Raw genomic sequence first — 14,412 nt, 5'->3', positions numbered from 1 at the left:
TAAAAGTTCAACTTTTTTTTCCTAAAATTTACTATTACTCCAGATATCTTCTTGGGGATGTCTCTGCACTCTTTCATTTCCTACTTGTGTGGCGTGCAGTCTTCATACACACTCAGAAATCAGGCACATTTATGCTCACTGACTCTTTAGAGGATGCTGAATTTATCCACTGCTTCACTGAACACACCAATCCCTGGAGAAATTCTATGTAGTATAGAGTTTTGATTTAATGATATTAATCATATAAATAAATGATATTAATTAAAATACTCTAAAACTGATTGCAGCTTCTTTCATGAATGTAAACTGCATCACTATGACTGAACTAGCTGCTGGTAGAATCACACCACACATTCAAACAGATGACCAGTGACAAGTCTTACAAAAAAACATTTTAATATTTTAACTGTATTTCCCATCATCATTATCAATCAGAAATACTTCAGCAGTCCGAGCAGGGCGGAGAGGGAGCCGAATGTTTGAAGAGTCCTTTGGCTGCAGCTCCCCTCACACAACAAGGTACTAGAAATGCTTACAGAAGTCTGTGTGTGTGGTGTGTGTCTGTGCTGAAATGGCTTTCAGTGTGGTGTAGTGTTTGCTGCGTGTTTTTGCGTGTTGATAGGAAAGATCCTAAACTAACGGACGCTGGCTGGCGTCTTAAGGAGGTCAGTGGTACGAGAGCGAGGCAGACTGGAAGTCATTCATAGTGTTTAGCTTCATGCTGAGGAAGAGCGCTAACATTTCAACAAGCTCACGTGAAGCTGCATCCGCCTGGAGTGGCACACATAAATATAAAAATAGAATAAGAAAAAACTAAAAAAAGCTTTAAATAAAGTGTGTGTGTGTGTGTGTGTGTGTGTGTGTGTGTGTGTGTGTGTGCGTGTGTGTGTGTGTGTGTGTCTTTGACAGTCAACGTGTGAAGGAAGACTGGGAGGAGGGAAGAAGGCATGTTCACAGGACCAAGTCCCATCCGGTGTCGTCCATGTGCTGCCACAAAAAGTCTAGGGACAAATATTCATCTGTCTCCGATCCGATGGAGCTTCTTCCTGTGGTTCAGCAGGCATGATGGGAAGTGTAGTTTAAAGCATGTGTCTCACCCACAGCACACAGTGGAGACGTTCGAAGAGGAGGAAGCACTTCTTCTCTGAAAGAGGTATGGCTTAAACCTGTGGGTCCAGACTGAAGTGTGTGTCATGTTTCTGTCTACATGCGTGTGTGTGTGTGTGTGTGTGTGTGTGTGTGTGTGTGTGTGTGTGTGTGTGTGTGTGTGTGTGTGTGTGTGTGTGTGTGTGTGTGTGTGTGTGTGTTAACAAGTGGAAGAGCTACATTGAGGTCAGTGTCTTTCAGTTGGGAATGTAAACTTTCGGAGTCATGTGTCTTTTCTCTTTAAATAGTGTTCTGTATGCGTCATTCCACATACACAACTACACACACATATCCCAGTACCCACGCACACACACACACACACATACACACACACACACACACATTCATACATGAATTTTCCCTCACTCACTGACACAGACACACACACCTACTCCCCCCATAGCTAGTGTGCGTGTATGTCCAGTCCTTGGGCAAGGAGTGACTCTGCAGGGTGTGCGTGTGGCGGCGGGTGAAGCAGCATGGCGGGGTGAGGGTGTGGGGCCGGGTACGAGTGGAGGGACGGTCCCGGGTGCGGAGGGTAGCCTGGCTGGGACAGCAGAGCGCCGGGGTAGTCCCCCTGCAGAGAGGACATTCCCTGGAGACCTGAAATGAAAAGAAATACAAGTAAAACGAATAATTGTTTGGCTGCACCTAAATGTAGAATTACAGAGCAGCAATAGTGCAGAAATTTTAAATAATCTGCCTCCGACCGTCCTCATCCACAGTATCCTAAACAAGTGTGGAAGTAAGAGCGGAGAAGAGGATTTTATCTTTCTTAAATCAGTACTTTTACTTTATTAGATCATGTTGGGACCTGCATTACAGAGCACAAACTTTGCAGGTTCTCCACACATTTTGCACTCGAAACAAACAGGTCTGTTCAAGTATGGACCTATTTTTCTGCTGTTTACTTTACTTAAACTCAACATACGGCACAGACTCTACCCTTTGTTTCCCCCTGAAGCAGCAAAAACTTTGTTAAAAGTCATCTTATTTGAGACATTATATTCTGTATCAGTTTGTTTCAGGTCTTCATTGAAGCTACATCTTATTTACACTTGAAATAATAAAGATTCAAGATGTGCTTTTAATACCCACATCATCTGGATGTTGTGAGTTTGAAGGATGTCTGGCTGCACTGCATTAGTTTGCATCGATTGATCCAATGGCAGGCTGCTGCTTTTTAAGAGGTTTTAACAACATGAGAAAACATCGTTTTCGTCTTCTGATACATATTTAAAAACATGTCTGAGAGGTTTGAGTCTGAAACTGTTGAGCAATCTCTTTTGTTTACATTTAAATCACAGACTTTTCCCAATGAAAATAGTCGCCTGTACTTTCATAAATTAAACAGAAACCACAGTTGACCTATCGTTAAATAGTTGCTGAGTCACACTTTACTTATCCTCATAAATATTTATAGTATTTAATGTAAAGTACAAATATTTACATCTTTTATAAGATTTCTCAGTTCAGCCCTGTCCCCTCAAGGCCTCATCATTTTTCTTTATGAGAAACATTCGCAGTAGAGACTTTGTTTTTGTGGGCTACTTTTAACTTTAACTGCAAGTGCACTTAAAGGACACGGCTGGTAATATTCTGTACTTTTCTTATTGTCAACAAATACCAAAAAAAGACAAAAATTAACATCTCTTAATACTTCTCTTGCCCATCTTTCAGTCTCAGACATAAATCATAAAAAAAAAATGTATACTTTCTTTGAAATAAATAAGTCTAAACCATTTCCAGACACAGCAGGGCACTGCAGTTATTTTACCCAAACAGCAGCAAGTGGTGTTATTCGGGGACTATTTTCAGACGCGGATGAATCCATCCAGCCGTGTGGTGGTGAATATTTGCAGCAGTGTGACAGGACAGCAGTGTTTGTGTACATTATAATAAAGAAGTGTGTCACCCAGTGCAACAAAGGCTTATCTTGTGAATGTAATAGCTTAAATGAATAACATATATCAGGCTTAAGCAGCAGGATCGAATCACAGAAGTTATTCTTTATCACTGAGAGCAGTGTTTCCCTGCAGGCCACCGTACCTGCTGTTCGAAGGCCGAGGTGCGCCTGCCCGTCGAGCCCGTAGCCCCCGAGAGCTGCTCCCTCTGGGCTGTAGGGGCCACCCTGACCTGTGAGACAACACACGCCTTGTCACACACTCATATATATACACACACGGAGAGGTTTACAGAGCAAGTAGACCGACTGCACACACACACACACACACACACACACACACACACACACACACACACACACACACACACACACACACCTGAGCGATTTGACTGGTCGATCATCGGCTGGACGATTCTCCTCCTTGCGTTGATGAACCTGCACGAGACATAAAGAAAGAACGTGTTTTCAGAGAGAGAGAGAGAGAGAGAGAGAGAGAGAGAGAGATGGACAAGGCCACCGGGTAATGGAGAAAAAGGCGGACCGGGAGACTGTTAACCTTTTCCCTTTTACAACCACTTAACCCTTTCAGAGGGCAGAGTAAATCAACGTTAAGGCAGTGCAGCTATCGATCCTCCCTGTGATAATTGATTGATCGGCATTGATTGGGTTGCTCTAACTGTGTCTGTGTGCGCTGCAGCAGGGGTACAAATGAAAACATGGAAGCTATCGAATGTCAAAATCTATTGCGTAACATGCACCAGACACCTCATTGTTTTTGGCTTTTGTTCCATGTAGGCACATTAAATGGACGATTCCAAAGGAACCGTTTGATCTGCAACATGGAAATGTGTGTGTTTAATCTGTCTACACGCATGTGTACCTGAATGAGAAATTTGGGAGCAGTAAATTATCTGATTATTGGATATTGATTTGCAATTCGGTTTTATGAACGTGGAGTAAAGTGGATTTTATGGTGCTGCAGCTGTGAGAAAAAACTGCTTCGTCTGACATTTCTTTTTTCTGTTCGAAGATACGCTCCAATAAAGCAGATTATAGTCGTGTTGTGACATCTTGTAAAAGTGCTACCTTTTATTTAATTAACATTTATCCATCAGAATATGCACAGAATAAAAAAAAGAGTTGTTAAATACAATATATTTCTGCTGCACACTACCACACCGATACATTATTGACACGGCAGCATATTAATTTGAAAGTTCACACTTTACATTTAAACACAAGCATTTAACTGATTATTGAGAAGCCGCGGGGCTGGAATTAGTGTATTGACTAGGAGTGCACTGACCAGTTGTTGACCTGTAAGATGGTCAGTCCCGTGTCCAGCGACAGCTGCTTCTTCTGCTCCTCAGATGGGTACGGATGCTGCAAGAACACACACACACACACACACACACAAACACACACACACACACACACACACACACACACACACACACACACACACACACACACACACACACACACACACACACAGCTGGGGTTAAATAAATCACCAAACTCGCATAAACAACAACAAGAGAATCATCTTGAAGCAACTTGAAGCTTTTAAATCTACACTGAAATAATGTGCGTGGACTCCCAGCATGAATACTGATGACCTTCCATCTGGATTCACATCTGCACTCACATTTTCAACCCCAGCAACCCCCCACTTCTTCTCCGTCCTTCTCTCTCTCACACACACGCACACTGTAATAATTGGAGTGAAGCAACATTTGACCTGCCTCATTTAGTAGCTAATTACTAATCTAACCACCTCACCAACAATTACTCACTCCATTTCTATCACTTCCACAATTATTCAATAGCGAGCATATTCACATAATCACTTAATCCCCCGATTTTTCATTTAATTTAATTGACCTCCATTATACACTCGCTTCCCCTCTCTGTCTATTCTTGTCAGTGACGTTCTGTCCCACACTAAATCCTCTCTTTCAGTAATTACTCTCTCATGCATCGCTGTACATTACACACAGGCTTTCCTTTGTTTGTGAGGATGGTTTGAATCACTGCTCACATTCACTGTTTTCCAGTGCGATAATTAACTTTGATGTAGCGAGGAGATGAAACGGCGAAACTGACCGACAGGTGCTGGAAGAGCCACGCTCTCATGATGTTTGTGGCCACTTTAGGGAAGATCCCTCTCTTCTTGTTGTTCCTGCGGTCTCTGTCGCACTCGTCCTCCTCTCCCGTGCTGGGAGAGGCCACTCCTCCGTCCAGACAATCGCCTGCAGGAGAAAGATCTCAAAATCATCATATTTACGTATGTATGATTGTTTATAAGGGTCCAATCAATGTAAAGCTCATTGTGCTGATATCTTATTTTAATATTCATAATTTTACTCGTTGAATTTGACCGTTGTAAAACCAAAATGTGTCAGCATTTACCAAAGTACAATCACCAAACTCGCATAAACAACAAGAGAATCATCTTGAAGCAACTTGAAGCTTTTAAATCTACGCTGAAATAATGTGCATGGACTCCCAGCGTGAATACTGACGACCTTCCATCTGGATTCACATCTGCACTCACATTCATCCTGATCCACCAATATTGTATAATATTGTAACGTCTTGCTGTAAGGACGTTAATGTGTTAAGTGCCATGAAATAACCTATGTTGTGATTTGGCGCTGTATGAATAAAGTTGAATTGAACACCCATACACACTGCACTTATGTGGAATCTAATTAGACTGATGCATTAAAATAATTTTCTTCTGCAACAAATATTAAACCAGTCTTTCTTTCTTTCTTTTTGCTTGAAAATGAAATTATCCATATATAATACACACAATTATAGCCACTTAGAACATACTATTATTTACTTTATTATAATGCACTCTACATGTGTAACATGCTGTGTATGAATCTTTCTTTCTTTCTTTTAAACCACTCTTTCATCATATCAGAGTAGGACTGCAACTACTGATTATTTTTATTATCGAATAGTCAGACAGTTATTTTAAAGATGACTGGCTTAACTGTTTAGTCTGTGAAATGCTTTAAAAAAGTGAATAAAATGGCATTCACAGTTTATCAGAGGTTGTTGATGTGTTTAATTTAATCATTTTGTCCAACTGATGCATCAAAACCTGAAATATTCAATCTACTGTCATATGTGATGAAGAAAAAGTGGCCGACTTTAAAAAGCTGGAAGCTGTGAGTTTTGTAATTTTTGCTTGAAAATGAAATTATCCATATATAATACACACAATTATAGCCACTTTGAACATACTATTATTTACTTTATTATAATACACTCTACATGTGTAACAGGCTGTGTATGAATCTTGATGCATATTGTTTCCCTGTAATGTTTTCTCACACGCAGTGTTTTCCAACCTGTGTATAAGTATGTGTGTTTGTGTGTGTACCTGCGTCACTACAGTTGTCTGCGGTGCTGTGTGACGGCAGGCCACAGGTGCCTGGTGTTCCCAGAGGAGTTGTGGCGCATTCATCTGGCTCCCGTAACCAGGATGCATTCTGCAGGGAGACAGAGAGAAGAGAGGCTGGAGGTAAGACGGGGTAATTCCCAGCTGACGGGAGAACAAGGAATCATGAAACACGTATGTCGTAACTCGTAAAGATATCCAGTGGATACAGAGGAACACGTGAAAGGTGGTTTCTCACCTGCTCTGACAGACTGGTGCAGGATCCAGTGAAGTCCTCCATGTCAGACTTGGAGCCCCCCTCCCGATCATCCAGGACCAGGTCTGTGGGCATTTTGCCCTTCAGACAGGTGATATAGCGATGGCAGAAGTTATCACACAGGTCGTGCACCTTAGGAAACACATTTATTTTCATTATCGCACACTGTTGATGCCATTTTGGAACCAGTACCTAAAGTTCACATTTAAAGTCCCTCTATTCGGTTCAATTTAACCTAAAAACTGAACTGTGATCAATGAAACAATCACAGATCAACAAACTTCAATTTACTGCAAGCAAGAGACAAATGCATTTCAGCTTAAAGTCATCATTAGCAATGGTGATGGTGACTCTGTCCCCATATCCAGGAAAATAAATCTTCTAATGCCTTAAAGTGACTAAAATGTAACTCTACACCTTCGCCTTCATTCAGGATATGCTGATCTGCGGAGATGCAAAAAAGCCCCGCCTTTATCTCCACCCACCCTTCAGCCACTCCCCTGGAGCTCGATGAAATGGGAAGCCCCGCCCTGACAGGATTGGTTCCTTCGGTATGTGATGTATGAAACCCTGTCTGTCTCAATCTGTGTTGTTGAGATTCATTGGTAGTATGCAGCAAGATTAAGAAACTTGTTTTTCATCTGAGGGAATCCTAAAAATAAAAATAAGAGATTTTCACAGCCTGATCAACTTTCTTTCCGTTTTCTAAATGTAACTTTAAAGATTCCCATAAATCGTAAAATATCAATAGTTTTCAACAGCATTTAGCTATAGGGCTGTTTAACAACTGACATGTAGATCCTCTATCTCAGGCCTTCAGATGAGCACATTACCACACATGTCCACTATCATAAAGGCCATGAAAATGTAAGAATGAACAAAAATGTTGAGATAAAAACATGTTTCAATCCCATCTACCTTCTCTAACTCCAGTAAATGGAAGCGAAGAACCTGTATGGCCTGGATCATCTGTGGAGGGGAAGTTACAAATGAATCACAATGACATATTCCACCATGCCATGTGTAAAAAAGTGAGTTTTATATTTTAGCGTGATGTTGGTGGCCGTGTCATACCAAGTTGTCCAGCTCAGGATTGGAAGAAAATATGGGTTTCTCCGAACGAATCTGCAACATAAATTCAAATCATTATAACAAATCTGACAACAAACTCGACATCAGCCGACGTCTGCGCTCTGATTGGCCCTCAAAACTGTCCCTCACCTGCTTTGCGAAGACGGCGATGTCGTCGTTGAAGGATTCGGAGGAGCACACGTCACTGTGATTCATCATGCCGGAGAGGTGGGAGGTGGCTGAGAGGGAGGCGGAGTCTCGAGGGGAGCAGGTGGCCAGCTCACACTTCTCAAACACTAAGGCCAGCAGTGGAAACAGTGGGTGACTGCGCACACACACACACACACACACACACACACACACACACACACACACATATACAGTTAACATACTACACATAAACACAGTAACAGTTGACATAGTGTACACATGATACATTTACAGAATGTGTTACAAGAAACTTTATCCCACAGTATTTATGACACAGACAGCTGTAAACACATCACATGTATTTTCATATTCAGCACACACACACACACACACACACATATGCTCTATGTTAATCTACTAAAAGTGCACATGTACTTCAAACTGTTTTTTTCAAGCCACTAACAGCCACAGTTTCAGACCCACACTTACCCGTAGATCAGGTCTTTGTGGTGTTTGAGGGAGTCAGGGATGGCGGGTCCGTACTGTGGGGGAGGAAGCGCCCTGACATCGTCCCTGTACCCCCCCACTGACATGCCCTCCGACCCTGAGTAGTGCACAAGCTCTTCATACTGCAACACAATTAGATGGAGAGACAGAAAACATGAGAGCTGTTCGACATCTGCAGCTGTCTGACATCAAATCTGATGTGATTTTATTACGAGCTGTTGGGGAGGACCAACACAGTCGGACAGCGCCGTGTGTCTAAACTGCTGAAGATATTTTGTGCTCCCTTTTAATATGAATAAGAAGTTACTGTTTGTTGTGTGTTTGTGCTGCAGTTTTATTTATTATCATTTCTGATTAATTAGACAATTATTTTTAATTTGGTGTGTGTGTATTTGTGTGCGTGCATGGATGTCAATGCAGTTTTATGTGTGCATTTATCCCCATTTCTTCATTAGATGTTTTTTTTTTGTTGTTTTAGCTTCACCTGCTGGATTCACACACCGCTGAAAATCCCACCACCCTCAGGATTAAGAAACCTTCAGAAAACCCCGTTCAACAGCTGTAGCAGAAAGGCGTAGAGATAAAAAAAATAAAATACAAAAATAAAAAAAACAGGTTGTTTTTTTTTAGTTCTTGAAAAGTCGAGTGTTTGGCGCTTTGGAGAAGAGCAGAGGAGAACACGAGAAAAGAGGAAGATGAGATCCTCGGAGGAAGACTGAGCCTGTAGCTGCTAATATCATCTCCTCCTTCCTAAACTCAGACTAGACAGGAGCCATGCTGAGAGGTCCCTCACGACCCGCTGGGTCCCACACACACACACACACACACACACACGCACACACACACACACACACACACACACACACACACACACACACACACACTCCAACACTGCGAATCAGACACACATATGGCACGCTCACAGACACAATGACACACATGCAGAGACAAACATACACTCAGCAGCACTCAGATTGTACATGTCATGAATATACATTGTACATGTCGGACTCCCTTGTTTCCACCTCTCTCTCTCTTTCTGTGTGTGTGTTATGGAGCTAAATTGTGCATCACTGCAGCTTCTGTTTCCGAGGCGACGGTGCTCAGGTCAGCAGATTTGCTCCTGTTTCTGTTTCTGCTGGATTAAAGGGACTCCCGTCGCAGTCCCGCACGGCCACCGGGATCACAGACAGACAGCACCTGCTAGGTGGGACGGCCCCCCGACACCTTTCACTTCAGTGTTATTTTAACCAAGCCGTAAAAGTTATGATGTGCTTAGCATAGTTGTTTTTTTTGTGGAGACTATTCCCCTGGCCGGCTGCAACAGGAGGTTTACTAGGATTCACTACAGAAATGTATAGCAGCAGGGAAGGTTTTTTACACTTGTTCTCAGATTTTCAGTCATTTTCACCACAAGAATATAGCTCTATTAAATCCAGATATCTTATAGACATTAAGGTGTTTGTCTATTAGTATCCAATCTGAGAGGATTTCTGATGTTATTTTTGAGTGCATCAGTAAACTGTAAAGTGGTGAGACAGCCAGCAGTGACAACCAACATAAAAGCACATTCTGTCTATGTTCTGGGAGTGACATAAAAGAGAAATTTAATTATTCCCCTTCACGTGCATGCACTGCCCTCCTGGAAACCCCTCCCCAGGACCCCTGGAGGTCTGCGGACCCCATTTTGGGAACCACTGTCCTAAACAGCTTATCAAATTGTTGTATTTCAGAGTCCCATATGGCCGCCCGGGATCACAGAAAGCACCTGCTCTGAGGCCCTGTCCCCGGACACCTTCTAGTTTTTATGGAGGCTGGCTATTAACACAATCACTGCTATCGAATTGCGCGTCTCTCTTTACGCACGGCCCCTATCGGGTTTCTGTGGATCAAAGCGCACGAGTTGAGATGACAAATTCCACAAATTTTCCCTTTTCTCTTTTCTTTTTTTTAGGTCACGGAGCTGGTAAACAGGATTCAGATGGAAAGACAACATTTTGATTCCTGAATTGTGTTATTGTAGGCGTAAAGTTATTACAGGCTTTACAGGCTGCTTCTGCTGGAATGACACATCATGAGTCTTGCAGCTCTGTGGCACTGACTTCATGTTTAACAATAACACAACATTTTGTAAAAGAAGTAAAAGACATAACTTGGTCCAACGGCTCTGTTTCATGTCAGGAATTTTGTAAAAGTTGGGCTCAACTAATAAACTTATTTTTCTATGAATTAATCAATGTTGCTACTTAACTTTGTAAACATCTTGAATTATAATAAACAAAAATATTTATTATGTAAAACTTTGTCCCTTTTCCACATTAGAAACAGTAAATAAAAAACAAGCAAAGAAACTCTGACATTTTCTCAGTAAATGAATTTAATAAGAAATGTGAACTTTATTCTACGTTAGGAAATTGTTTAAATATCCAACAAAATACTGGATGGATTTACTTTAAATCCAATCATTTTTCACCACTTTAATAAAACAAAGAAAAGCTAATTGTTGCAAAAAATTCCAATCAAACGAGTGGCAGCCTTCAAATTAAAGGTTTTCTTTTGTGAAGTATTTAACATGCAATTACAGATTTTTTTAAGTTGCCTAAAGTATAAAAAATTGTCAGGCTGCACTCGACCTTTCCAAAATAATCACTTTAACATTTTATGGAGAGAAAACTGACCACATTACCTGTTGCAGATTTAACATGTAAGTGTCTCAAAACAACTGGAACTGTAATAAATTATGTTTTCCTCATAGACAAATTAGACCACCAGACACCATTTGATTTTCTTGAATTTTTGCCCTAAAAAAACTGCAGCTTTCTGTTTAATAATCTACATTGCAACGGTAGAAAATATAACAACGTGGAGTTGACTGGAGTAGTGACGTGTAACTCTGCTGCTTCTTTTAACACCAAGTAATCCCCTTATGTAACCTGTGACTGAACAAATGTTTCACTGCACCCACAAACTGTCTGTTGCTATTTCTGCTGTTGGATTTGGACTATCTGGATTGATGTTCGGACTTTAAGCTGCAGAGTGTACAGGTGGTTCAGTGCATGTTTGACCTCCTCTCTGCCTGCACTGTTCTCATACAGTACTGATTTTTCTGTTTACACACTGTACATCTCAAACTGCCTTCCTCCACTCTGAGGTCTCAGTCCGCCTGCTGCCCGTCAGTCTCTTCCTCCTCCACCTCCACCATGCCTCTGAATCACTGTAGCAAAAAAACTGACCTACTTACTGAGTTGAAGGGCTGCATCTCCTCTGCCTCCTAATGACCCACACTACTCTCTAACCCTGATGTGCCAACATCACTGGCTGACATTACACAACAATAAAGTCATATTATTTTAAGGAGAGGATGAAGTCTTAGATCCAAATTAGCACTTCAAGTTATACATAGCCTCCTCTGAACTGCATTTCACCTCGTGAATTAGGGATTAGAGCGGGTTAAAGGTGGCAGATTTAAAAGTTTTGTGTCTTTGCATCATTAAAGTGCATGCAAATAAACATTTGGTGGTATGTAAGAAAGATTTCTAAATAGTTTTATTGCATAAAAATACATTTTTGTTCCGTTTCCCCCCCTCCCCAGACATGACTTCCATCCTAGAACCAGCCCGCTGGTCTGTTTCTAATGGGCCTTCCTTGTGTTGTTGTTTGGCAGCCAAACCCGGCTGTGCGCTACGAAGAGGATTCCCAACCATGTGCGTCCATTATGATAGTGATATATAAATATATCTACTATCCCAAGCAGGCTGACTGTGGTCTAAATCACTCTCATAAAAATAATAAGCAGACCTACCCTCTTCTCCATGCGACTCGACAGCCAGACCTCCACCGGAGATGATGATGCGCTGCTCGGCTAGTCCAGCGAGCTCTGCTCCCTTCCTCTGTCTCTGGGGTCCTGGAAATTAGAGCGCATTTGTTTTTCATAATGTAGCAGGAGTTAAGTTGTAAACAGATTTAATATAAAAAAAAATTTTTTTTAAAAGTAAAGCCTGTAAGGATGCAATAAAAAAAAAAATTAAAAAAGCAATAATGTACTGATTTGAAAGCGGTCAAGACCTGCTCCTTGTTTACTCAGAGTCCATCGCGTTTTAAATTACAACATGATGATGGGACTGGAGATTTTATGGACGGCTCATCGCGGGGAAGCCTAACGCTTTATAAGACGCTAAGAGGTAATGAAGGCTTTAATAAGTCTCGCAGCCTATTAAATGCGATCGGTGGATGAGGAGGGAGTAACACAAGGCTCCAGTAAATGGTGTAAAATGTCCCACCGAGACGTATATATCCAGTCCTGCCCGGGCCGTGTCCGGTGCAGTCCAGCAGCGGCTTCCTGCAGCGCCTCGTCTCCGCCCGGTGCGCCTCTCGCTCTGGATCGCAGAGCGTCGGGATTCTGGGATACTGTGGAAGACGGACAAGAGCAGCGTATATCCTGCACCCCCCCCACACACACAGCTCCTTTTTGGCTCCTTGCGCTCGCTGTCCGCGCAGCGTACGGCGACAGGCTGGAAAATGTCACGGCTGGGAATGAGCGATGGTGTTTTCAGCCTCAAGAGGAGAGAAAGAGAAGGAGGAGGAGGAGAAGGAGGAGAGGAGGAGGAGGAGTGGTGATGGTTGGCGGTGTGCGGGAAGGTTTCGGAGGGTCAAAACGCGACGGGGTCTCTTTAGCCCCCCCTCTTTGCTCCCTCCATCCCTCCTCCCCCTCCTCCTTTACTCCTCCTCCTCCTTATCAAACGCTACAGAAGAAGAAGGAGGAGAAGAAGAAGACTCCCTCGATCGTTTCTATCTCCGCGCTGATTTCCCTCCTCCATCACCCCTCCATCTTTCCCTCCCTTTGCGCTCATCTCCCCTGCGGCTGCGTTATCATCACAACTCGGGCGAAGAATCGCGGCAACTCTGTGGAGCATGTTTAACAGAATCTATGAAAATAGAGACAATCAATTACTGTGTTTTAAATCCGCCTCACACTGTCTGTAGCGTGGAAATAAGACATTTGTCTCACTCAAAATCTTTGTTGTTTGAATACAAATCTAACACTTTGGATGCGCTTTTAAACCTAGAAGAAACAAATCCATAAATAGGCTTAAATGCTGTTTTTCTGCATGAGAGCTCATTTTAAGGCTAAGTGTAGTCAAATGTATTTATTTAAAACTTATTTACAGGGTCATAAATAAGTTTGAAGCGTGCTGCTGACATGGAATTTACTGGCTGATAACAGCTCTCAACGTGTTTTATTGTTTTTGCCGACGTCTATTCAAGGTCAGCCTTTTGACGCAGCCCAAATGTCTCTCTTTGGCCCTCCTTCTCTGTTGATTGAGCAGAGTAAGAAAACAAAATCATAGTGAGAAAGTTTAATTTTAACTTTAAAAAAAAAACCTTTCACATGTTAGTGGGGCAGCAGCTAAACTCCCAGTCTTGTGTTGTAAATGACACCAAAGTAACATAATAATTATCCAAAACGCTCCTCTTTCCCCGGTCCCGCTGCGAGGGGCCCAACAGGCGGCCGCACTTCAATCAGCAGCGGCTTGGCGGGGATCAGCAGGCCCGGACAGGCGTCTCCGTGGGCGGCACGGTGTTTGGCCGTGGGGTCCGCCTGTGAGGGCCCAGCACCGTCGTTGCAGCCAGGGGCCTTTCAACTCGGCGGGGTGCTGGTTTCCTGCAGAGGTGATCACAGCGCTCAACCCCCTCCTACACTGAGTCGGTAATACAACCGTGAAGCTGCGTCAATGGGCTGGAAAAGGCGATCCGAGGCGTGTTTTGCCTTTAACAGGTTGAATGAAAAGGATTAACCCAGAAGTGTGCAACATGTGAAGACCTCATGTTGGCACGGATTTATTCCGCTTTTATTTTACAAGTTATTCTTAAATGTTAATAACTTTTTGAGCAGCTTTCAGTGTTTTTCTTCAGATTCTGTAACTTTAATCGGACCATAAATCTTCAGGCTCTGTAACA

The 14,412-nt window shown here is 42.5% G+C and overlaps 1 protein-coding gene across 1 annotated transcript; it reads right to left on the bottom strand.

Annotated features, from left to right (window-relative positions):
* Nucleotides 1-379: 379 nt before the first annotated feature.
* On the bottom strand, nucleotides 380-13,157 carry meis3 (myeloid ecotropic viral integration site 3). The gene is made up of 13 exons (XM_069147498.1): nucleotides 12,735-13,157; nucleotides 12,257-12,358; nucleotides 8,437-8,576; nucleotides 7,948-8,122; nucleotides 7,801-7,851; nucleotides 7,645-7,695; nucleotides 6,709-6,858; nucleotides 6,453-6,561; nucleotides 5,159-5,304; nucleotides 4,359-4,435; nucleotides 3,429-3,487; nucleotides 3,196-3,282; nucleotides 380-1,749 (listed from the first exon to the last, which is right to left on the bottom strand). The coding sequence occupies exons 2-13, from the start codon at nucleotides 12,266-12,268 to the stop codon at nucleotides 1,550-1,552; spliced, it is 1,257 nt and encodes a 418-aa protein (XP_069003599.1). The 5' UTR covers nucleotides 12,269-12,358; nucleotides 12,735-13,157; the 3' UTR covers nucleotides 380-1,549.
* Nucleotides 13,158-14,412: the final 1,255 nt, after the last annotated feature.

Source organism: Embiotoca jacksoni, unplaced genomic scaffold (genome assembly GCF_022577435.1).
Source record: "Embiotoca jacksoni isolate LCO1_2020_lvr unplaced genomic scaffold, fEmbJac1.0.p SCAF_14, whole genome shotgun sequence".
Taxonomy (NCBI): domain Eukaryota; kingdom Metazoa; phylum Chordata; class Actinopteri; family Embiotocidae; genus Embiotoca; species Embiotoca jacksoni.
This window is presented reverse-complemented; position numbering and strand designations above follow the sequence as displayed.